At 42.6% G+C, this 24819-nt stretch overlaps 1 protein-coding gene and 1 gene segment (V, D, J or C); both read right to left on the minus strand.

Moving 5' to 3' along the window:
* The window catches only part of LOC133657004 (T cell receptor alpha chain MC.7.G5-like), a 33708-nt gene that overhangs the window by 8193 nt on the left and 696 nt on the right, over positions 1–24819 (minus strand). Inside the window, exons 3-4 of the mRNA XM_062057889.1 lie at positions 24704–24764; positions 24329–24636 (exon numbers count right to left, since the gene is read on the minus strand). Of these exons, the coding sequence (XP_061913873.1) occupies positions 24329–24636; positions 24704–24764 (369 nt within the window). The remainder of the gene's footprint in view (positions 1–24328; positions 24637–24703; positions 24765–24819) is intronic.
* Positions 14982–15647, minus strand: LOC133657544 (T cell receptor alpha variable 4-like). The segment is given in 2 exon segments: positions 14982–15504; positions 15573–15647. Coding segments are annotated over 2 exon segments (357 nt in total).

The following is a 24819-nucleotide window of genomic DNA, read 5'->3' on the forward strand; positions in this document are numbered from 1 at the left end:
AGATCACGCGTTGTTGTCAGTAAGGCCTTCTAGATGCCTAAGGCAGATATACAGTATATTGTGATGTTATGAGCCAGGTACATAAGAACTCCATTACCCAGCAAGCCACAGTAGTAAAGAGCATGCGCAGTAGCCCTGTTTAGGTTGTTTAATGTAGACATGCCGGCCGGGATGTTTTGGATGAGCACCTGTGGAGTAAACTTTAAGAACTCAGCCAACACACCTCGTCTGCATCTGTTTTGATTAGACAAGACAACACATATTTGCAAGGCCATTTTCAAGAAGGATAAATTAAAGAGAAACTACATCTTGTGAGACCATCTCGGCCAACTCCGGAAGCTAGCTCAGCTGTCGATGAAATGTGAGTTCAGATATTTTATATCTTTATTTCTTCACGTTTAAAATGTTTTTTGTAATTTTAATTTTGACAGTACCCACATAAGATAGGTTTTAATTGCTGTTGCGGGTCTATTGATTTTTAAACGCGCCAGAAAATAACCCGTTTTGTACAATGCCCAGTAGTGCGTAAAGGTGTTTCTGTATAGTATTTCTCCAGCAATGGGTCATGTGATTCCCGCACCAGCACCCGCTCCAAGGCTGGTCCACGTCCCGGCACCCGCTCCAAGGATGGTCCCTGTACCAGCACCCCCTCCAAGGCTGGTCCCCGTACCAGCTCCCGCTCCAAGGCTGGTCCCCGTACCAGCACCCAGACTGGTCCCCGTGCCAGCACCCAAACTGGTCCCCGTGTCAGCCCCCCAAACTGGTCCCTGTGACAGCATCCAGCACCCTAGACTGGTTCCTCGTACCAGCACCTAGGCTGGTACGAGAAAATAACCCGTTTTGTACCAGCACCAAGGCCAGCGCCTGCTTCAACACCACGGCCAGCTCATGCTTCAGCACCTCGGCCTGCTGCTTCGTCTCTGACTACGACAACATATTCCTCGTTGTCTCTGGCGGGTCTTTCTGCGGCGGCGCCATCCTCCTCGTCTCCGGCGGGCCGTCCCACAGCGTCACCCTCGTCTCCAGCATCGTCGCCTCCGCGACGATCATCAGCTTCAAGTGTGCAGATGGCTGATTGATTGCAGCCGCACAGGCGGCCATCAGACGCCCGCACACGGCGCCCCCTGTGGCCAGCGCACAGACGCTTTTTGCGCCAACAGCAGTGACACCCAGGCGTAGAACTTTTAGTTTGCTGTGGTTCTGGCACCAATGCAGCCATCTCCTCCCTGAAGCTCTTCAAATCAGTGTTATTTAGTTGCAACTGTTGGCTCAATGCTTCTATCTCCGTGTTAATCTTCTCCACAACACTGCTGTTGTTCCAATGGGTGTTGTCTTGCTGCTTGTCATTCAACTGTTGGCGCAATGTTGCATTCTCCTCTATCAGCTTCTCCACCTCCGTTTCAATGCTGTGTTGTCTTCACAGACAATCTTCCTTTCTTCTCTGAACTTTCTTAAATTCCATCATATCATTACGAGATTATTTTCTGTCTTTGATAATCTGTTCTAGAGATCTGCAACATCTTTTTGTACTCCTTTGATAATCTGTTCCTGTATATTGTTGATATCGCTTCATGTCTCATTTACATTGTTGTGGATGTCATGATCCGTGGTCCGGATCATGTTTTTGTTATGTTCTGTTAGTTTTGGACTCCCATAATTCCTGTTTATGTGCACCCTTGTTTGTTACCATGGGTGCTTATTGTTTCCACCTGTCTCTGATTGGTGCTCGAGACGCTCACCTGTTCTCGAGCACTAAATCAGAGGGACTATTTAAGCCTGCCTTTGCCGGTCAGTCGGCCTGGCGTCATTGTTTGCTTCATGCGACCTGCTACGTAAGTTTTGGTTGCTTCATGCCACAGTTAGTGAGTATTCCTTGTCCATAGTCCATGCTAGATAGTAGCATTAGCTTCGAGTGCGACTCGTTTTCCATTTTTTGTACTACTTTGATATTTTGAGGAATAAATCATGTTCCAATCTGCACGCCATGTCCGGAGTGGTCTGTCTGCATTTCGGAGAGAACGAACCCCGCAGTAAGCTGCGAAAACCCCGTCGTGACAGAATGACGCTAGCAAACAGTTCTTCCGCAACGGACATCGAGGAGATGGACGAAGGTATGTGGATGGTATTAAAGGCAATGGAGGTGGAGACTCTTCGCCATTCCCCCTTGGAGCGCCATGTCCTGATGTGGGGTCCTAACGGCAGTTGATCCCTATCAACTCGTATGGCCCGAGGACATTGCCGCACCACCACAGTACTGGACGCGGCAGCATAGACGGAAGCCGGTCCAAAAGGGCTTCACTTCGCTGTCAGGACGCATCGCTCCCGAAAGCTCCTCCCCCGGACCGAAGCAAGCTGCAGGCAGCCCAGTATCCTTCCCCTGATGACGTCACTCCGCCCACTGTTGATGACGTCAGAGACCAAGACTTTAAAAAAATTCTGTTTCTTTCTGTCAGCCGCCCCCAAAAGACGCTAGCTCCATGATAAGACATTATCAGAACATGTTTTTGAAATTCGATCTAATCAGTCCCAGGCCCCCACCCCCAAGACCCAAGCCCCGCCCAGCGTCACAGACCTGTTCCTTTTGTCTGCCCACACAACCTCAGATGGGGGACGACGAGAGACATTTTGGACAATTTAAAGGGGAGGAGTCTACCCACCTCCTGACCTCCCTCTACCCACCCCTAAAGACGGTTCCAGACCGCAAGGAGCGCGTCTGGAATCTGCTCCTTGAGGGGGGGGGGGCTAGTGCCGGGAGCTCTGCTAGTGGGGTGGCTCAGCTGCGCCCAGCCAGGCAGCAACCTCCGGCCCGGCCACCACCACCAGTTCTTTGGCGTGTCAAGCCACAACCTCCAGCTAGGCCACCTCCGCCAAGATCACGATTAACCTCAGCCCAGGTGGGCTTAAGACACCATCCTCTCCGCCACCTGTTCCTGCTCCTCAGCTAGCACCAGTCCCTGCTCCAAGGCTAGCACCCCTTCCTGCTCCAAGGCTAACACCCGAACTTGCTCTAAGGCTAGCACCCGAACTTGCTCCAAGGCTAGCACCCAAACTTGCTCCAAGGCTAGCACTCAAACTTGCTCCAAGGCCAGCACCCGAACTTGCTCCAAGGCCAGCACCCGAACTTGCTCCAAAGCTAGCACCCGAACTTGCTCCAAGGCTAGCACCCAAACTTGCTCCAAGGCTAGCACCCCTTCCTGCTCCAAGGCTAGCACCCCTTCCTGATCCTCGGCTAGCACCCCTTCCTGATCCTCGGCGAGCACCAGTTCCTGTTCCTGCTCCTCGGCGAGCACCTGTTCCTGCACCGAGGCGAGCACCTGGTCCTGTTCCTGCTCCTTGGCGAGCACCTGTTCCTGCAACGAGGCGAGCACCAGGTCCTGTTCCTGTACCGAGGCGAGCACCAGGTCCTTTTCCTGCATCGAGGTGAGCACCAGTTCCTGCATTTCGGCGAGCACCAGTTCTTGCACCTCCGCAGAGGAAAGGTCCAGTTCCTGCACCTGCGCCGAAGCAAGCTCCAGTTCCTGTACCTGCTCCACAGCTGCTTCCTTCCTCGTCTCCGGCGGGCCTTCCCATAGCGCCGCTACCCTCCTCGTCGTCCGGTGGGCCTTCCCACGGCGCCGCCACCCTCCTCGTCTCCGGCGGGCTTTCCCACGGCGCCGTCACCCTCCTCATCGCCAGTGTCGTTGCATCCGCGACCTCCGGCTGGCCGGCTGCACAAGCGGCCATCTGACGCCTGCATGCCCTTCCTGCTCCAAGGCTATCACCCCTCCCCGTTCCAAGGCTAGCACCAGTTCCTGTTCTTGCTCCTCGGCGAGCACCAGTTCCTGTTCCTGCTCCTCGGCGAGCACCTGTTCCTGCAATGAGGTGAGCACCAGGTCCTGTTCCTGCACCGAGGCGAGCACGAGCACCAGTGCCTGCATCTCGGCGAGCACCAGTTCCTGCATCTCGGCGAGCACCAGTTCCTGCATCTCGGCGAGCACCAGTTCCTGCATCTCGGCGAGCACCAGTTCTTGCACCTCCGCCGAGGCAAGCTCCAGTTCTGCACCTGCGCCAAAGCAAGCTCCAGTTCCTGCTCCACGGCTGCTTCCTTCCTCGTCTCCGGCGGGCCTTCCCACGGCGCTGCTACCCTCCTCGTCTCCGGCGAGCCTTCCCGACGGCGCCGCTACCCTCCTCGTCTCCGGTGGGCCTTCCCACGGCGCCGCCACCCTCCTCGTCTCCGGTGGGCCTTCCCACGGCGCCCCAACCCTCCTCATCGCCACCGTCGTTGCCTCTGCGACCTCCGGCTGGCCGGCTGGCCGGCTGCGCAAACGGCCAACTGACGCCTGCATGCGGCCCTCTCAGGGGGCAATTAATGGACCAGCAGCAGACGCCCAAGAATTGGGCATAGAGCTCTAAGGCTGCTGAGGTTCTGGGGTCAATCGCGTCCACCTTCTCAAGAGCCACGAATGCTGCAGCGCCGTTCCACTCGCCGCCGCCACTTGATTTGTCCTCGGTGGATTCGGGGACACCTGGCCTGGCGACCCACCACCAAGTCCTCCCTCCGCCCTCCCATGATCTTGCTTTGTTTTGTTGGACATCTGGAATCTGTCCTTAAAGGAGGGGGTACTGTCATGATCCGTGGTCCGGTTCATGTTTTTGTTATGTTTTGTTAGTTTTGGACTCCCTAAGTTCCTGTTTTTTGTGCACCCTTGTTTGTTACCATGGATGCTTATTGTTTCCACCTATCTCTGATTGGTGCTCGGGACGCTCACCTGTTTCCCGAGCACTAATCAAAGGGACTATTTAAGCCTGCCTTTGCCGGTCAGTCGGCCTGGCGTCATTGTTTGCTGCAAGCAACAGTTACGTTGAGTACTTGTATGTTTCTTGTTTCTAGTTCATATGCTAAGCTTTGCCATAGCTCCCATGCTATCGGAACACTTTTCTGTATTCTTGTGTTTTGCATGATTTATGAACAATAAATCATCTCCTACCTCACGCTTTTGTCTGGAGTTGTCCCTCTGCATCCCGGGAGAACGACCCCGCAGTAAGATGCGACCCGCACGTGACAGTAGATAGTTCCTACTAACGCGTTTAAGTCCGGTTCCACCTCTGTTTACAGCAGCCAGCCTGAGAGGTTAGTGTCAGAGAGGGACACAGAAGTAGATTTCTTCAACAAAGTTCTGTTCTGCAGAAAAGTGATATTATATTCAAGATTCAAGATGATTTATTGTCAATTCTTAACAAGCACAAGACACATAAAAACTGAAAAGTATATTTTCGGCACAGTCCCACTAAGAGCAGACATACGTTACAGGGAGACAAGACGAGACTGCCGACGGCGCAGCCATTTTTTCGGCGCTCCTTAAAAAAGGTGAGAAAAAGGTGATATTGGGAAAGGGGGGAAGAGTAAAAAAATATCAGTCAAATGCTGGATCCACAAGAGGGGGTCCAGACTGAGACCAAGGGAAAAAAAGTCATTTGCAATGCAAACATAAACATGTTACATTTAGTCACAACAAACTCGCAACAGAGGGAGGGGGAGTTGGAGCAAACAAGTGGTGGTGAAGGCGTTGGTTGGGGAAGGGGCAGGTGCGTGCATGTATGCCCAATTAACTTGGGTGTGATGTTGAAATTTTTTTGTGGACTGGGGCCGATCTCAGAGTTCGATACCAGGTGTTATTGAGAAAAAGGGAGGTTAAAAGCGTCCATCGTTGAGGTGTCCTCGGGGGTGTTTTTCAGAACAGCCTGTTCCTGATAGCGTCAAGGCCATTCGAGGGAGTCAAATCGTAGATTAGGATGTTGTTTTCTTCAAGCAGTCAAAAAACAATAACTTGCCTGCCCTATTTGTCCATGCTGATTTCTCTCAAATTCAATTAAATTCTCCTTCTCAGCAAACTTCTCCGTGATGAAATCCATCTTGCGATTCAGATCAGAAATCGCCGCAGTCTGTTCCCACAGCCCTGCCCAATTCTTCCATTGCGACGAACAGCTGTTGGGCTCCGTGAGTGGCTGCCATCGTCTTCCGAATTTGACGATACACCAGAGTAATTCCCAGCCCAATCAGCAGGTGCACCGCGATCACGGTTATATGGACTATTATTATATGGATCTGTGGGTGTTTTTTGTCCATTCCGTTCATGTTTTGCCATATTTGTTGCATTTTGCATTATTGTAAAAGATCGATCTTGAAAAGGTCATCTGGAAAGTAAGGAGGAGCGACAGCCATATGTTCTTAATATTCAGCGTTTTATTGTTCATAGTTAATATTGACACATTATTTATTTTCATGTACATTCATTTATTCACCAATACGTCTGTAAAATTCCATTTGTTTTTTTAAAAGCGGTCTATCACAATATTTTTCGCATTCCATCAGTCATATATTTTGAGTGTTTTGTGTTTAACATTTACCCTTTTTTATGGCATTTTTGTTGTGTCTCAGAGAAGGGAAGGAGGCGACAACCAGGGCAGGACTGCGGTTTACAAGGTTGATTGGAAAAACCTTAGATGAATACGTGGCGTGTGTATGCTACTCAAAGTGAGTGAGTGTTGACTATGTGTAAAATTATAATGTAAATGTTACCAAGGGTTGTTGTCTGTAAATGTTGGTTGTATCTTTCGTCGTATCCAAGGGGGAAAAGGTGAAGAGGCAGTTCATGGACAGGCAAGTGGTCGTGGACAAGAGCAGGGCAGCGTGGTCTGGGTCCGAGCAGGGAGGTCGTGGATCGAGGTGGGCAGTTAGGAATCCGGATGGGTGTCGAGTGACAAGGCACGATCACGGAGGTCAGGAGAGTCACTGTGGAAATACAAAAGGGCATGAACCAGGGGGAAACACGGAGAAATAGAGCAAAACAAGGACGAGGAAATCACTGGGAAAAGGAATGCCAGACGTGATGCTTACTGGAAGGTTAGCGACGTTCTGGCAAAGGTTCCTTGGGTCCGCTGGTCTTTATGCCGCTCCCCCTCGTCAAGTCCAGGTGTGCTGATCAGTGATTGCTTGCAGACTTGTTGCTGTGTGGGCGTGTTGTGCTCAGTGTGAGCAGAGGTGTGTTTGAGCGTCCTGCCAGCAGAGGGGTTAGCAGAGGTGCCTGCAGCTCCAGCTGCAGTGGAAACCTGGGATCGACTCCGCGTCATGACAATTTTAAGATTTTTTTCTACTAATTCTACTAATGGTGAACAACCTACACATGTTTAAAGTGTTCCTTAAAAAAGGAGAACCAAGCACATGTATAACAGAATGCGTGATACTTTTTTACAGCAAAAATTTTGTGTCAAAAAACATTATACATAACATTTTATGGTGTAATGTTAAAAATCTGAAATAAAAGAAAAAGCCTGATGAATAATGTCATACAATCATCAGTCAGTAACTCCTCCATATGTGCACAGTATGTGTGTGTATATATATATATATATATATATATATATATATATATATATATATATATATATATATATATATATATATATATATTAGGGGTGTGAGAAAAAATTGATTCGAATTCGAATCGCGATTCTCACGTTGTGCGATTCAGAATCGATTGTCATTTTTAAAAAATCGATTTTTTTAAATTTAAATTTCTTTTTTTTCTTTTCTTTTTTTTTATTAATCAATCCAAAAAAACTATACACAGCAATACCATAACAATGCAATCCAATTCCAAAACCAAACCCGACCCAACAACACTCAGAACTGCAATAAACAGAGCAATTGAGAGGAGACACAAACACGACACAGAACAAACCAAAAGTAGTGAAACAAAAATGAATATTATCAACAACAGTATCAATATTAGTAACAATTTCAACATAGCAGTGATTAAAAATCCCTCATTGACATTATCATTAGACATTTATAAAAAAATAAAATAAAAAAAAATGAACAATAGTGTCACAGTGGCTTACACTTGCATCACATCTCATAAGCTTGACTACACACTGTGTCCAATATTTTCACAAATTCATATTTTTGGTTCATTTAATAGTTAAAACAAATGTACATTATTGCAATCAGTTGATAAAACATTGTCTTTTACAATTATAAAAGCTTTTTACAAAAATCTACTACTCTGCTTGCATGTCAGCAGACTGGGGTAGATCCTGCTGAAATCCTATGTATTGGATGAATACAGAATCGTTTTGAATCGGGAAAAAAATCGTTTTTGAATCGAGAATCGTGTTGAATTGAAAAAAAAAAATCGATTTTGAATCGAATCGTGACCCCAAGAATCGATATTGAATCGAATCGTGAGACACCCAAAGATTCACAGCCCTAATATATATATATATATATATATATATATATATATATATATATATATATATATATGTATGTGTGTATATATATGTATATATGTGTATATATGCATGTATATATATATGTATATATATGTATATATATGTATATATGTGTATATATGTATGTATATATATGTATATATATATATATATATATATATATATATATATATATATATATATATATATATATATATATATATATATATATATATATATATATATATATACATACATATATGTATATATATATATGTATCCATCCATCCATCCATCCATCTTCTTCCGCTTATCCGAGGTCGGGTCGCGGGGGCAGCAGCCTAAGCAGGGAAGCCCAGACTTTCCTCTCCCCAGCCACTTCGTCCAGCTCCTCCCGGGGGATCCCGAGGCGTTCCCAGGCCAGCCGGGAGACATAGTCTTCCCAACGTGTCCTGGGTCTTCCCCGTGGCCTCCTACCGGTTGGACGTGCCCTAAACGGCTCCCGAGGGAGGCGTTCGGGTGGCATCCTGACCAGATGCCCGAACCACCTCATCTGGCTCCTCTCGATGTGGAGGAGCAGTGGCTTTACTTTGAGCTCCCCCCGGATGGCAGAGCTTCTCACCCTATCTCTAAGGGAGAGCTCGCCACCCGGCGGAGGAAACTCATTTCGGCCGCTTGTACCCGTGATCTTGTCCTTTTGGTCATAACCCAAAGCTCATGACCATAGGTGAGGATGGGAACGTAGATCGACCGATGTATATATGTATATATACATATATATACAAACCCCGTTTCCATATGAGTTGGGAAATTGTGTTAGATGTAAATATAAACGGAATACAATGATTTGCAAATCCTTTTCAACCCATATTCAGTTGAATGCACTACAAAGACAACATATTTGATGTTCAAACTCATAAACTTTATTTTTTTTTTGCAAATAATAATTAACTTAGAATTTCATGGCTGCAACACGTGCCAAAGTAGTTGGGAAAGGGCATGTTAACCACTGTGTTACTAGGCCTTTCCTTTTAACAACACTCAGTAAACGTTTGGGAACTGAGGAGACACATTTTTTAAGCTTCTCAGGTGGAATTCTTTCCCATTCTTGCTTGATGTACAGCTTAAGTTGTTCAACAGTCCGGGGGTCTCCGTTGTGGTATTTTAGGCTTCATAATGCGCTACACATTTTCAATGGGAGACAGGTCTGGACTACAGGCAGGCCAGTCTACAGTGGCGTGCCGTCACTAGAGGCAGGGGAGGCACGGCCTCACCTGCCATCATGGAAAGAAAAAAAAAGGAAAAAGAAAAAAAATTAATTAAATTGTTATATGTATCCAGTGATTATACTAAAGTTATTTTCCATTTAACTTCACCAGTTTTAGATGATTTTTATTTTTATTTTCACATTTGCCGTTCAAATACTGAGAAGAGACGGTGCGGTGATCAGCAGCCAGTTGAGGCACGTCACTGATTTGTGCCTCAACATGGATTGTGCACAATGACTCGGCTAACTGCTGGCCTGCTGTGCAGTGAGACCGTATTGCTATATGAATTATATTATACATTTCTATAGTTTAGTTAGCTGAGGTATATAATGTACAGTGTATTTTGTCAACAACTGTATGTGTGTAACGTATTTCTTGTGCTGAGCGATCATAAAACTGCTGCGAAGACGCACTGTGAGAGGCTCGCCTCATAACCCCGCCTCCTGGTGCCAAGCACCTCCGCCGCAGAATGCATCGCCCGACGGGAGCACCACACCAACCAAAGCCCACACCCAAACCCTCCACGTGCAAGACCGAATCCACCCAAAAAAAAGTCACTTAACAAGAAGCCAAAAAGTGCAAAAACAACAATGCTCGCGCGGCGCGCCGGAGGAGCCGTGAACAGGGACACAACATTAGGTACACCTGCAGACTGCTGCGCGGATTTCATATTTCATTCATTCACGACTCTTCCAACACGAACACCACTGCTCCCGCACTTATAAGTAAAGGTAAGACCATAATAACGTTTTTTTTAATTAAATGTGCTTTTTTGTGTGCTACAGTTTGTAAGTGTAAAGTTAAAGTACCAATGATTGTCTCACACACACTACACTGTAAAAAAAAAAAAAGTTGAGAAAACGCAAATTTTCAAGGCAACATGATGCAACACGATTTTTGCGTTTTCTCAACTTTTGACTACTGCTGGCCAGACACTGTTTTGGTAGTTAAACATAGTGAAACCTTATTTCTGAGTCTGACTAACTTAAAAACTATAATTATTTTTTACAGTGTACCAAAACAGTGTCTGGTTAGCAGTAGTCAAAAGTTGAGAAAACGCAAAAATCTTGTTGCATCATGTTGCCTTGAAAATTTGCGTTTTCTCAAATGTCTTTTTTTTTACAGTGTAGGTGTGGTGAAATTTGTCCTCTGCATTTGACCCATCCCCTTGATCACCCCCTGGGAGGTGAGGGGAGCAGTGGGCAGCAGCGGCGCCGTGCCTGGGAATAATTTTTGGTGATTTAACCCCCAATTCCAACCCTTGATGCTGAGTGCCAAGCAGGGAAAAACGCTGGTATGAGCTTTTAAACATAACCCGTTAACTGCTGCCAATCAAATGGTGAATAAGATACTCTTTAGGGTTCATATGTTTGTAAATCTGACTGTGATGAAGTCAGTGCCTCACCTGACATGAACCTCACCGCACGCCACTGCCAGTCTAGTACCTGCACTCTTTTACTATGAAGCCACGATGATGTAACACGTGGCTTGCCATTGTCTTGCTGAAATAAGCAGGGGCGTCCATGGTAACGTTGCTTGGATGGCAACATACAGTATGTTGCTCCAAAACCTGTATGTACCTTTCAGCATTAATGGCGCCTTCACAGATGTGTAAGTTACCCATGTCTTGGGCACTAATACACCCCCATACCATCACAGATGCTGGCTTTTCAACTTTGCACCTATAACAATCCGAATGGTTCTTTTCCTCTTTGGTCCGGAGGACACGACGTCCACAGTTTCCAAAAACAATTTGAAATGTGGACTCGTCAGACCACAGAACACTTTTCCACTTTGTATCAGTTCATCTTAGATGAGCTCAGGGCCAGCGAAGCCGACGTCGTTCCTGGGTGTTGTTGATAAACGGTTTTCGCCTTGCATAGGAGAGTTTTAACTTGCACTTACAGATGTAGCGACCAACTGTAGTTACTGACAGTGGGTTTCTGAAGTGTTCCTGAGCCCATGTGGTGATATCCTTTACACACTGTTGTCGATGGTTGATGCAGTACAGCCTGAGGGATCGAAGGTCACGGGCTTAGCTGCTTACATGCAGTGATTTCTCCAGATTCTCTGAACCCTTTGATGATATTACGGACCGTAGATGGTGAAATCCCTAAATTCCTTGCAATAGCTGGTTGAGAAAGTTTTTTCTTAAACTGTTCAACAATTTGATCACGCATTTGTTGACCAAGTGGTGACCCTCGCCCCATCCTTGTTTGTGAATGATTGAGCATTTCATGGAATCTACTTTTATACCCAATTATGGCACCCACCTGTTCCCAATTTGCCTGTTCACCTGTGGGATGTTCCAAATAAGTGTTTGATGAGCATTCCTCAACTTTATCAGTATTTATTGCCACCTTTCCCAACTTCTTTGTCACGTGTTGCTGGCATCAAATTCTAAAGTTAATGATTATTTGCAAAAAAAAAAAAAGTTTATCAGTTTGAACATCAAATATGTTGTCTTTGTAGCATATTCAAGTGAATATGGGTTGAAAATGATTTGCAAATCATTGTATTCCGTTTATATTTACATCTAACACAATTTCCCAACACATATGGAAACGGGGTTTGTATATATATTACTGTTATTTTCGGACATGATGTAAAGAGAAATGATATGAAATTATGTGTGATGTATTATATTGTGTGTTCATGTTCGAAATAAACTAAACTCAATCAATCAGTCAATATACTGTGTATATATATATATATATATATATATATATATATATATATATATATATATATATATATATATATATATATATATATATATATATATATATATATATATATATATATATATAAAACACACACCGGCCCCCAGATGCCTTTTTACTGACCAATGTGACCCCCCGAGTCCAAATTATTGTCCATGCTTGCATTATTGTGTCTTGAAAGTGTACTTTTTTTTTTACTAAACAGGGACTTTTCTTAATGCGGGAACCAATTATACATGTTTACATTGGTTCCTGAGTAGTCGTGAGTTCAATCCCGGCCTCGGGATCTTTCTGTGTGGAGTTTGCATGTTCTCCCCGTGACTGCGTGGGTTCCCTCCGGGTACTCCGGCTTCCTCCCACCTCCAAAGACATGCACCTGGGGATAGGTTGATTGGCAACACTAAATTGGCCCTAGTGTGTGAATGTGAGTGTGAATGTTGTCTGTCTATCTGTGTTAGCCCTGCGATGAGGTGGCGACTTGTCCAGGGTGTACCCCGCCTTCCGCCCGATTGTAGCTGAGATAGGCTCCAGCGCCCCCCGCGACCCCGAAGGGAATAAGCGGTAGAAAATGGATGGATGGCATTGGTTCTGATAGGGAACTTTTCTTGAATCTAAAAATTGTTTCTATTTACAAACCCTGTTCAAGAACCAACTCAGTTTGTAAATCAAGGTTCCACTGTAAACTGTTTACAACACTGTTTAAAAGTTGCAAACAGCCAAGCATTTTTTTCAAATAATCCAATTTTAATACGACTGAGGAGCTTGTAACCTGTTCTGAAAAGGTTTTATTAAACTTTTGATACAAAAAAATGTATTGCAAAAATCGGTTTGATTTGAGAATCAATTCTGAATCGAAACATTACCCAAGAATCGAAATCGAATTGAATCGTGAGTTGTTGTAAGATTCAAATCACCAATGACGAGTAATAAATGAGTGACTGAATGAGTCTCTGGAAGAGAAGACGTGGTGCGATTCATTTGATTGACGACTATGTTCAGTGTTTCCCATAAACTGCCAAGATACCTGTGGCGGTGGGGGCGTGGCTATGGGCGTGGTCACCATGACATCATCGAGTAATTTGCATAATTTACTACAATGATATGATTTTTTTCTAAAAAGGCTCAAAAAATGTATACTTACTAATTAATAATAACAGTTTTGTTTTAAACGTCCATCCATCCATCCATCCATTTTACAATATAATTACAACACTTTATGTACATATTTATATACAGACTTGAACAATAACTTATTCACTGAAATGTATTTATTAATTGTGGTTCTTACAAAAAATATATCTTATAAAATATAAAAGCTAAAATGTCTCTTAAAGCTCTGCCCCTTTAATTAGTGCATACTAAATAATTTAACTTTAGCCTACTACTACAACCATATTATTTACCAGCAACATAAAGTGAAACAGAGGCAGAGGTGTCCTGCCACAGTCAGTAACAAATAAACAGAAAACAGTAGTGGTCAAATAGAAGTAAAGCAACAAGAGAAGTATCCTACACTTCTCTTTTGTAAAGTAAATCTGAACAGCCTATATGGGCATCTACATCAACTATGTGATTTGCCTGAGAAGTTGGACAGGACAAAAAAATAAAAAAATAAAAACAATTTTTTTTAAATTTTTTATTTTTATTTGTGGCGGACGTAATTCTTTCGTGGCGGGCCGCCACAAATAAATGAATGTGTGGGAAACCCTGATGTTGCGTTTGAGTGCTGCTAGGACAAATCCATTTGTCCAAAATGTGAGGGTAAATTGCAGAGATTCGTTGTATTTGCTTGAATTGGCAACATCCTAAAATTCTGAAGGGACTGATGAAGGCATGAGTAAGTGAATAGATTTAAGTTGAATTAATACATCATTCACAACATTGTTTGACGGACACTGTGGTGCAAAATATAAAGTGAAGTGTCATATTTGTAAAAAGTCATGTTGAAATGGAGGTTGGTATTTGCTTGAGGTAATGCCTCCTACAGTTAATTATGCAAACGGTTCAGCCCAGCAAGCTTTTGGAGTCTGGCGAGAAGCTAAAAAACATCTCCAGTTCTCCTGTGACGTCTTGACAGTGACGAAAGCTGTAAAAATGTCATGTATATGTGTGTGTGAGTGTGTGTGTGTGTGTATGTTTGTATACATGTATGCGTATCCTTGGTTTTATTTTTTCATAACACTTTACTGTATTTATGTATGTGTGTATATATATATATATATATATATATATATAAATATATATATGTGTATATATATATATATATATATATATAAATATATATATATATATATATATATATATATATATATATATATGTATACATATATATATATATATATATATATATATATATATATATATATATATATATATGTATACATATATATATATATATATATATACATATATATATATGTATATATATATATATATATATATATATATATATATATATATATATATATATATATATATATATGTATATATATGTATATACATATATATATATGTGTGTATATATATATATATATATATATATATATATATATATATACACATATATATATATATGTATATATATATATATATATATATATATATATATATATATATATATATATATATATATATATATATATATATATATATATATATATACATACACTTTTTTTCTCCACTGACTGTTAAGATTAGTGTTATTGAAATGTGTCTTCTTGTTGTTTCCTTCCCCCTGTTGTTTGTGGCGTTTTGTGGGCATTTGCATTGCCAACATTTCAATGTATACTGCTGTATATGTGTTATAAAAATTGAAAATCCTAAATAAATCTTAAATAAAAATTAAAAAAAAGCTGTAAAAACCTCCTTGGAACCAGCTCTTAAATAGCCACAATGGAAAAGGGATATCTGTGAGGCGACGCCACCAGTGTGACCTTTGACCTGAGGGGCTTAAAGGGGTTTTTGTGCGGGTGCAGCAGAGATGTCAGTCATTGTGGGCCGAACGGCGCAGTAGAAAACTGCAGAGTCGCTCAGCTGCACGTCTTGGATCTTCAGAGGAGCTCGCTTGGCGGTGTCATTGAAGCTGCAGCTGAACCTCTTTTCAAAGCTGCTCTCAGTCTTATAATAGCTCAGTATGAACTTTGGTGCCACCTGGCCGTTCCATTTGTACCAGAAGACGTAGTCGTTGGCTTCACAGCTGCAGTCCAGCGTCACGGAGCCGCCTCTCATGGCGTGCACCTTCTCCGTCTGGCTATCGCTTCCTATCAGGGGACAAGAAAGGTGGTCAGACGTCATGTGACCTGACCATGCTCACCTGACGTGACTTTACCGAGGCTCCATGCAGCCATCAGCACACACAACAGCGCACGCTTCATGTCTGCACTCCTGGGCTCTGTGCATGCTGTCTTGCTGGCTGAGGAGGCGGGGCCAACTCTCACGGAGGAAGGTGCTTCTCATCCTTTGCAACCACACATACACCTGTATTATTTTTGAGGGCTCGTCTGGTTACCACAACCCTTTCCTGTGAGTTAAATAATTTCAATGCATATTTCACACAACCATCTATCGTGTTTACGGGGACCCTGCAATATTATAATCATTTGCAAAGCCTGAAAATCATCCATCCATCCATTTTGTCCCTCTCGGGATGGGACCCAACGAGTCATTTCCTTTTCCCTGAATTTTGCCATCTTAGCGTAAGGTTTACAACAATAAAGACAATAACATTGCTGGTCTTTTCCACCACTTTTTTTGGTGAAGTTATTTATATCTTGACTTAAAAAAAGTTTATCTTCATTTCCAGTGTTATCAGAATTGTAGCTTTGAGTTTCAGTGGATATAGTCCAGCATGTGCTGTCACAGGTGGTCTCATTGAGGTGGCTGGCATCTCTTGTAACATCTAAAAGTGGAGGATTTGTGTTTGTCGGTTTAAAGCAGGGGTGTCAAACTCATTTTAAATCGGGGGCCACATGGAGAAAAATCTACTCCCAAGTGGGCCGGACTGGTAAAATCACGGCCTCCAGATGCCTTTTTACCGACCAATGTGACCCCCGAGTCCAAATAATTGTCCATGCTTGCATTATTGTGTCTTGAAAGTGTACATTTTACGAAATAGGGACTTTTGTCAATGCGGAAACCAATTATACATGTTTACATTGGTTCTTATAGGGAACTTTGCTTGAATCAAAAACATTTTTCTATTTACAAACCCTGGGGCCACATGGAGAAAAATCCATGGCACGATAACTTAAAAATAAAGACAACTTCAGATTGTTTTTTTTGTTTAAAAATAGAACAAGCACATTCTGAAAATGTACAAATCATAATTTTGTTGTGTTTTTTTACACTTACATGTTGCGGTTAATAGTATTCTATCTTTATTTGTCGTTATTTATATTTTCTGAATAAATTATGTCATAATGTTCATCAGTCAACTCATTGGTGTTCATTTTCAATCTATCAAGATAAAAAAATTATTTTAAAAATCAAATTACACGATGTTATTTATGTAGTTTGATAATTTTCCTCGATTGATGTACTAACATCTTGTGGCCAGCACCCGCTCCAAGGCTGGTCCCCGTAACAGCACTCAGACTGGTCCCCGTACCAGCACCTGGACTGGCCCCCGTACCAGCATCAAGACTGGTCCCCGTACCAGCACCCAGGCTGGTCCCCGTGCCAGCACCCAGACTGGTCCGCGTACCAGCACCCAGACCGGTCCCCGTGCCAGCACCCAGACTGGTCCCCGTACCACCACCCAGACTGGTTCCCGTGCCAGCACCCAGACTGGTCCGCGTGCCAGCACCCAGACTGGTCCCCGTACCAGCACCCAGGCTGGTCCCTGTACCAGCACCACGGCCAGTGCCTGCTTCAGCACCATGGGCAGCTCATGCTTCAGCACCTCGGCCTGCTGCTTTGTCTCTGACTCCGACGACATCGTCCTCCTTGTCTCTGGCGGGCCTTTCCACGGCGCCGGCAGCGCCTGTTTCAGCACCACAGCCAGCTCATGCTTTAGCACCTAAGCCAGCTCCTCAGCCTGCTGCGTCCCACGGCGCCGCCCTCTGGCTGGACAGCCGCACAGGCAGCCATCAGATGCCCGCACACGGCGCCCCCTGTGGCCAGCGCATGGACGCTTTTTGCACCAACAGCAGGGACGCCCAGGAAGTAGGCGTTGAACTTTTAGGCTGCTGTGGTTCTGGCGCCACTCGCGTCTGCCTTCCCAACGGTCAAGGAGGTAGCCGTTCCATGGACATCCACCATGCTATTAATACTCCTGCACATGCTACCGCTTTCTCTCCTAACTTGCCCACTCACTTACTCATGTCACTCAACCCACATACTGCCATTCTTAAAGGAGCACACACACACACATACGCTACTCTCACAACAGCTGCTTTAAAACACGCCTCGCCAAATGTGGCGATTAGTATTACCACCTTTGCTTCAAATTTAGGTAAACATTTAAATAATAATCATTCAGATCTGCACAAGGAGTTATAAAGAGTGACAGGTAATAATGTAGTTGTTACACCTGTCCTGCTGTTCGGCTCCCATGCAGACCGTAGTAGAGGAACACAGGGCAGACGTTCCTTCCAGAGCGGATGTTTTGGTCGGGTCAACACACTTCACTTTACCCGGCAATGGGTCTGCTAAACTCCGCTTTCAGGTCAGAACTTGAGGCCGATTCATGACAATCTGGTTGCTTTATTATTAGCTTTGCAGGACACAACTGGACCAGTTCATCTCTCTACTGCGCAGTGCACGCGCTCCCTCTCATTCTCTTTACGCGCCGACTCACTCACTGTTGTCACACAACCAACACATTGCCATTCTCGCAAACACACACATACTCTACTCTCATAGGTTAACCAGCTCCCCTGTTGTGCACATGTAGATACATAACATGTACATACATAACATGTAGATACATAGACGTTCACACAGCTGCTTGGCTTGATGCCAAATATTAGCGAAGTTAAAAAAGACTGCCCAATTAGCGTCAACTAATGCAAGTGAAATGACTAAATTTTGTAACAAATTCCTACAATTTGTGTTTTGTCTTTAACAATGTGTGTGTTGCCTGCTAAATGGCTTATCTGTGTCCATTTATCCATAGTTTTGTTTTTAGTACTTAATAATAATTGTATTTTCTTAAAGCACAGACCAGGAGTGGCAACCATCATGAATAATTTAATATAATGTCAGTAAAACTTTCTGTTCTATTCTAACCTACTACTAGATTATGGCAGACTATATGTAATATGGAAATTGTACAAACCCTGTTTCCATATGTGTTGGGAAATTGTGTTAGATGTAAATATAAACGGAATACAATGATTTGCAAATCATTTTCAACCCATATTCAGTTGAATATGCTACAAAGACAACATATTTGATGTTCAAACTGATAAACTTTTTTTTTTTGTGCAAATAATCATTAACTTTAGAATTTGATGCCAGCAACACGTGCCAAAGAAGTTGGGAAAGGTGGCAATAAATACTGATAAAGTTGAGGAATGCTCATCAAACACTTATTTGGAACATCCCACAGGTGAACAGGCAAATTGGGAACAGGTGGGTGCCATGATTGGGTATAAAAGTAGATTCCATGAAATGCTCAATCATTCACAAACAAGGATGGGGCGAGGGTCACCACTTGGTCAACAAATGCGTGAGCAAATTGTTGAACAGTTTAAGAAAAAACTTTCTCAACCAGCTATTGGAATTTAGGGATTTCACCATCTACGGTCCGTAATATCATCAAAGGGTTCAGAGAATCTGGAGAAATCACTGCATGTAAGCAGCTAAGCCCGTGACCTTCGATCCCTCAGGCTGTACTGCATCAACCATCGACAACAGTGTGTAAAGGATATCACCACATGGGCTCAGGAACACTTCAGAAACCCACTGTCAGTAACTACAGTTGGTCGCTACATCTGTAAGTGCAAGTTAAAACTCTCCTATGCAAGGCGAAAACCGTTTATCAACAACACCCAGAAACGACGTCGGCTTCGCTGGCCCTGAGCTCATCTAAGATGAACTGATACAAAGTGGAAAAGTGTTCTGTGGTCTGACGAGTCCACATTTCAAATTGTTTTTGGAAACTGTGGACGTCGTGTCCTCTGGATCAAAGAGGAAAAGAACCATCCGGATTGTTATAGGCGCAAAGTTGAAAAGCCAGCATCTGTGATGGTATGGGGGTGTATTAGTGCCCAAGACATGGGTAACTTACACATCTGTGAAGGCGCCATTAATGCTGAAAGGTACATACAGGTTTTGGAGCAACATACTGTATGTTGCCATCCAAGCAACGTTACCATGGACGCCCCTGCTTATTTCAGAAAGACAATGCCAAGCCACGTGTTACATCATCGTGGCTTCATAGTAAAAGAGTGCGGGTACTAGACTGGCCTGCCTGTAGTCCAGACTTGTTTCCCATTGAAAATGTGTGGCGCAATATGAAGCCTAAAATACCACAACGAAGACCCCGGACTGTTGAACAACTTAAGCTGTACATCAAGCAAGAATGGGAAAGAATTCCACCTGAGAAGCTTAAAAAATGTGTCTCCTCAGTTCCCAAACGTTTACTGAGTGTTGTTAAAAGGAAAGGCCATGTAACACAGTGGTGAACATGCCCTTTCCCAACTACTTTGGCACGTGTTGCAGCCATGAAATTCTAAGTTAATTATTATTTGCAAAAAAAAAAAAAAGTTTATGAGTTTGAACATCAAATATCTTGTCTTTGTAGTGCATTCAATTGAATATGGGTTGAAAAGGATTTGCAAATCATTGTATTCCGTTTATATTTACATCCAACACAATTTCCCAACTCATATAGAAACGGGGTTTGTAAATTGTTCTTTGAGTGCAACAAGAAAAGCCCAATGTGTTTAATGCCTTTTAATTTATGTTTTAATCTTGTAAAATGGTTCTTTGACTCTGAGTGTTTGATTTATTGTAAGATGTTCTGTTAAAATAAAGCCAATATTAAAATTTTTCTTGGTTCCCTTTATTTGGAAATGTATGAAAGTATCAAAAAGTATCGAAATGCACCGGTACTAAATTATTGATATTGGGACAACCCTACAACATAACTATGGTGTCAAAAGCACTGGAGAAGTCAAAGAACACAACCCTCACAGTGCTTTTCCAGGTGAGCATAGACACTGTTGAGCAGGAACACGATGGCGTCCTCCACTCCCAGTCGGGGCTGGTAGGCAAACTGGAGAGGTACCAGCTGCTTTCTAGTGAAAGATTATTTAACTGGACTCAAAGTCACAAGGGGTCAAAGACTTTTTTTACTCAGTGATTTTATTTCTCACCTGTTAGATGAAATGGACAACAGACCCAGTTCCAATTGAGGACTATAATGATACCATAGAGCGAAATCCCAACTCCATGTTCCTCAGTAATGTGACACAGGAGGAAATAGTTACAATCGCGAAAAAATGTAAATCTAAGACTTCAACTGATTGTAACGGAATTGATATGGAAACGATAAAAAAGGTTATTGAAGAGATCTCAGGACCATTAATGTATATTAGTAACCTATCATTTCAAACAGGTACTTTTCCAAACAAAATGAAAATAGCTAAAGTTGCACCAATTTATAAGACTGGAGACAAACATCAATTTACAAATTATAGACCTGTTTCTCTACTTCCACAATTTTCTAAAATCATTGAAAAACTGTTCAATAACAGATTAGAAAGTTTCATAAATAAAAATAGAATACTCGAAGAGAACCAATATGGATACAGAGCTAATGTCTCAACTTCAATGGCTTTAATTGAAATTACAGAAGAAATTACCAATGCAATGGATAGTAAAAAATGTGCGGCAGCGGTTTTTATGGATCTAACTAAAGCATTTGACACAATTAATCACAATATTTTAATCAAAAAACTAGAACGATATGGCATCAGAGGGTTAGTCTTAAACTGGATAAGAAGTTATCTAACGAACAGGAAACAATACGTGAAGCTAGGCGAACACACGTCTACAACGCTAAATATATCCTGTGGTGTACCTCAGGGATCAATACTAGGACCTAAATTATTCAATCTCTATATAAATGACATTTGTAAAGTTACAAAAGATTTAAAGTTAGTATTATTTGCGGATGATACAACAGCGTTTTGTTCAGGAGAGAACACACAGAAGATAATACAAATAATAACAGAAGAAATTAACAAATTAAAAAGATGGTTTGCCAAAAACAGACTATCGTTGAATCTTAGTAAAACTAAAATAATGCTATTTGGTAACAGTAGAAGTGAAAGTCAAACACAAATACAAATAGACGGAATATAAATTGAAAGAGTAAATTAAACCAAATTTCTAGGTATAATGATTGATGATAAATTGAACTGGAAATCTCACGTAAAAAATATACAACATAAAGTTGCAAGAAACACGTCAATAATGAATAAAGCAAAACATGTTCTAGACCAAAAATCCCTTCATATTCTCTACTGCTCACTAGTGTTACCATATCTGAGCTACTGTGTAGAAATATGGGGAAATAATTACAAAAGTACACTTCATTCATTAACGGTGTTACAAAAAAGATTAGTTAGAATAATACATAATGTTGGATATAGAGAACATACAAATCCTTTATTTATTGAATCAAAAATACTGAAATTCCACGACATAGTGAATTTGCAAACAGCTAAAATTATGCACAAAGTAAACTATATCCTGCTACCCAAGAATATACAACAACTCTTCTCAAAAAAAGAGAAATATAATCTTAGAGAAAAACGTAATTTAAAACATTTGTTTGCACGTACAACACTTAAGACCTTCAGTATATCAGTATGTGGAATTAAATTATGGAATGGATTAAGCAAAGCAATCAAACAATGTACTAATATGATCCACTTCAAGAAACTCTTCAAACTTAAAGTGTTTACAAAGTACAAAGAAGAAGAACCATGACAAACATTCTCAATTTATTTCATCCATCCATTCATTCATTCTTAAAGTAATCTTACTTATCTCATCATATGAAATATGACTTACTTCACCAATTATTATTATTAAATTCTTACTATTATTTATTTATATTGTGATTACTTATGGAGTTTATTGTGAAAAAATTGTGAACAGGAAGTGAACAAAATTTTTTGCAACTGTTATGTAAAGAAAAGGGGTAGGATTAAATAAGCTCTGCTTCTTCCTACTCCTTTTCGAACATGTTGAAAAGAGAAACTGGAAATTGTGATGTATCATGTTGTATGCATGCATGTTCGAAATAAACTCAAACTCAAACTCAAACATTTCTGCGGCATACGTTACTATCTCTCACAGTGTATTTCTGTAGTGTGCACCCTCAAGTTGAAAGAATACAACTAAAATGGTCAACTACATAAGATTGTTCTTATGCTGATGTTGTTGTTGTCTCTCTGTCTTTTCCCCCCTCTTGTCCCCGCAATTTCCCCCTGTCTTTCTTTTCCTTCTTTTTTCTATCCCCTCCTGCTCCGGTCCGGCTGCGGCAAACATTAATATAAATCCATTTAGTAAAGTCAAATACAAATAAGGCAACAAGAGAAGTATCCCATACTTCTCTTTTGTAAACTAAATCTGTACAGCAAATAATGGCATCAACATCAACAATATGATTTTCCTGAGTGGCTGGACAGGACAAAAAAAAAAAAATTGTTCTTATGAGTAAGAAGTTAATCCATGTTTGTGATTTGCCACAAAGAGATGAAGATGGCACTTTTGTGAACACGCTCATGACAAGATTATAAACTCCTGACGTGGCTATTAGTCATTTTTACAGTTTTGTAATTATACTACATATTGTTCTCCCCCGTGACTGCGTGGGTTCCCTCCGGGTACTCTGGCTTCCTCCCACCTCCAAAGACATGCACCTGGGGATAGGTTGATTGGCAACACTAGATTGGCCCTAGTGTGTGAATGTTGTCTATCTATCTGTGTTGGCCCTATGATGAGGTGGCGACTTGTCCAGGGTGTACCCCGCCTTCCGCCTGAATGCAGCTGAGATAGGCTCCAGCATCCCCCGCGACCCCGAAAGGGAAAAGCGGTAGAAATGGATGGATGGATGGATGGCTGGATGGATGGATTCAGTGTTTGCCTAGGTTAAAATAAAGACATCCCATAACCTCCACTTTATTTTGACACCAACAGTCTTCTTCTACATTTGTTTACCTGAAAGCCCAAGTCCACATAACTCTACTTCTGGGTAAACTTAGTGTCTTGGTGAGTTCCTTTGCCCGTTATCCATTTTCCAATTGTGCACAAAATCTGAAATTGGAAAAACTATTTTTTTTAAATGGTAAATACTTGTATATTGCTTTTCTACCTTCAAGGTACTCAAAGCGCTTTGACTCTATTTCCACATTCACCCATTCACACAAACAATCACACACTGATGGCGGGAGCTGCCATGCAAGGCCCTAACCACGACCCATCAGGAGCAAGGGTGAAGTGTCTTGCTCAAGGACACAACGGACGTGACTAGGATGGTAGAAGGTGGGGATTGAACCAGGTTGCTGGCACGGCCACTCTCCCAACCGCGCCACGCTGTCCCAACCTACAGAACCCCTCCCCTTTACTTGAAATTTCTGCCAGTAAATTGAAACTGTTAAAAAGAAAAGTGGATCTGAAAAACGGAAAGTTGAAAATAAAAACCTGTGACAGAGTAAAAATATATGAAGATTGGCAGTGAAAATCATGTCATGATACAGAAAGTATCAACAAAAGGTGTATTTTTTTGTTTTAGGTTGCAGTGCCAAAACTTGTTTTAGTGCCAAAACCACTTTTTTTACACTGCGATTCCCCCCCCCCCCCAATACAGTGACTCACTAGCAGTGTTCTGGCTGCATTAATATTGTGGTGAAAAATATGAAGTGAAATATCATGTTTACAATCAGCCCAGCAAGCTTTTGGAATCTGGTAAGAAGCAAAAAAACATACTAAACAACAACAAAAACTGAAAATATACTCTGAACCTGTGAAAAAAGGGATATCTGTGAGGCGACGCCACCAGTGTGACCTTTGATCTAAAAGGGCCAACAGAGGTTTTTGTGCGGGTGCAGCAGTGCTGTAAGTCACCGTGGGCTGCTGGGCGCAGTAGAAGACAGCAGAGTCATTCAGCTGCACGTCTCGGATCTTCAGAGGAGCTCGCCTGGCGGTGTCATTGATGCTGCAGCTGAACTTCGTTTCAAAGCTGCTCTCCGTCTCGCCCTGACGGATCTTCAAGCAGCTCAGGATTAACTTTGGTGCCGCCTGCCCGTCCTGTCTGTACCAGAAGATGTAGTCGTTGCCTCCAGAGTTGACATAGCTGCAGTCCAGCGCCACTGAGCCGCTGTTCATGGCGTACACGTTCTCTGCTGGCTGGTGCACCGTCTGTCCGCCACTTCCTGTCAGAGGACAACAAAGGTGGTCAGACATCATGTGACCTGACATGCTCACCTCACGTGACCTTACCGAGGCTCCATGCAGCCATCAGCACACACACCAAGGCACGCTTCATGTCTGCACTCCTGTGCTGCATGTACGCTGACTCAGTGGGCTTAATCCCACTGAGGGAGGTGCTTCACGCA

The sequence above is a fragment of the Entelurus aequoreus genome, linkage group LG09 (assembly GCF_033978785.1).
Source record: "Entelurus aequoreus isolate RoL-2023_Sb linkage group LG09, RoL_Eaeq_v1.1, whole genome shotgun sequence".
Taxonomy (NCBI): Eukaryota; Metazoa; Chordata; class Actinopteri; order Syngnathiformes; family Syngnathidae; genus Entelurus; species Entelurus aequoreus.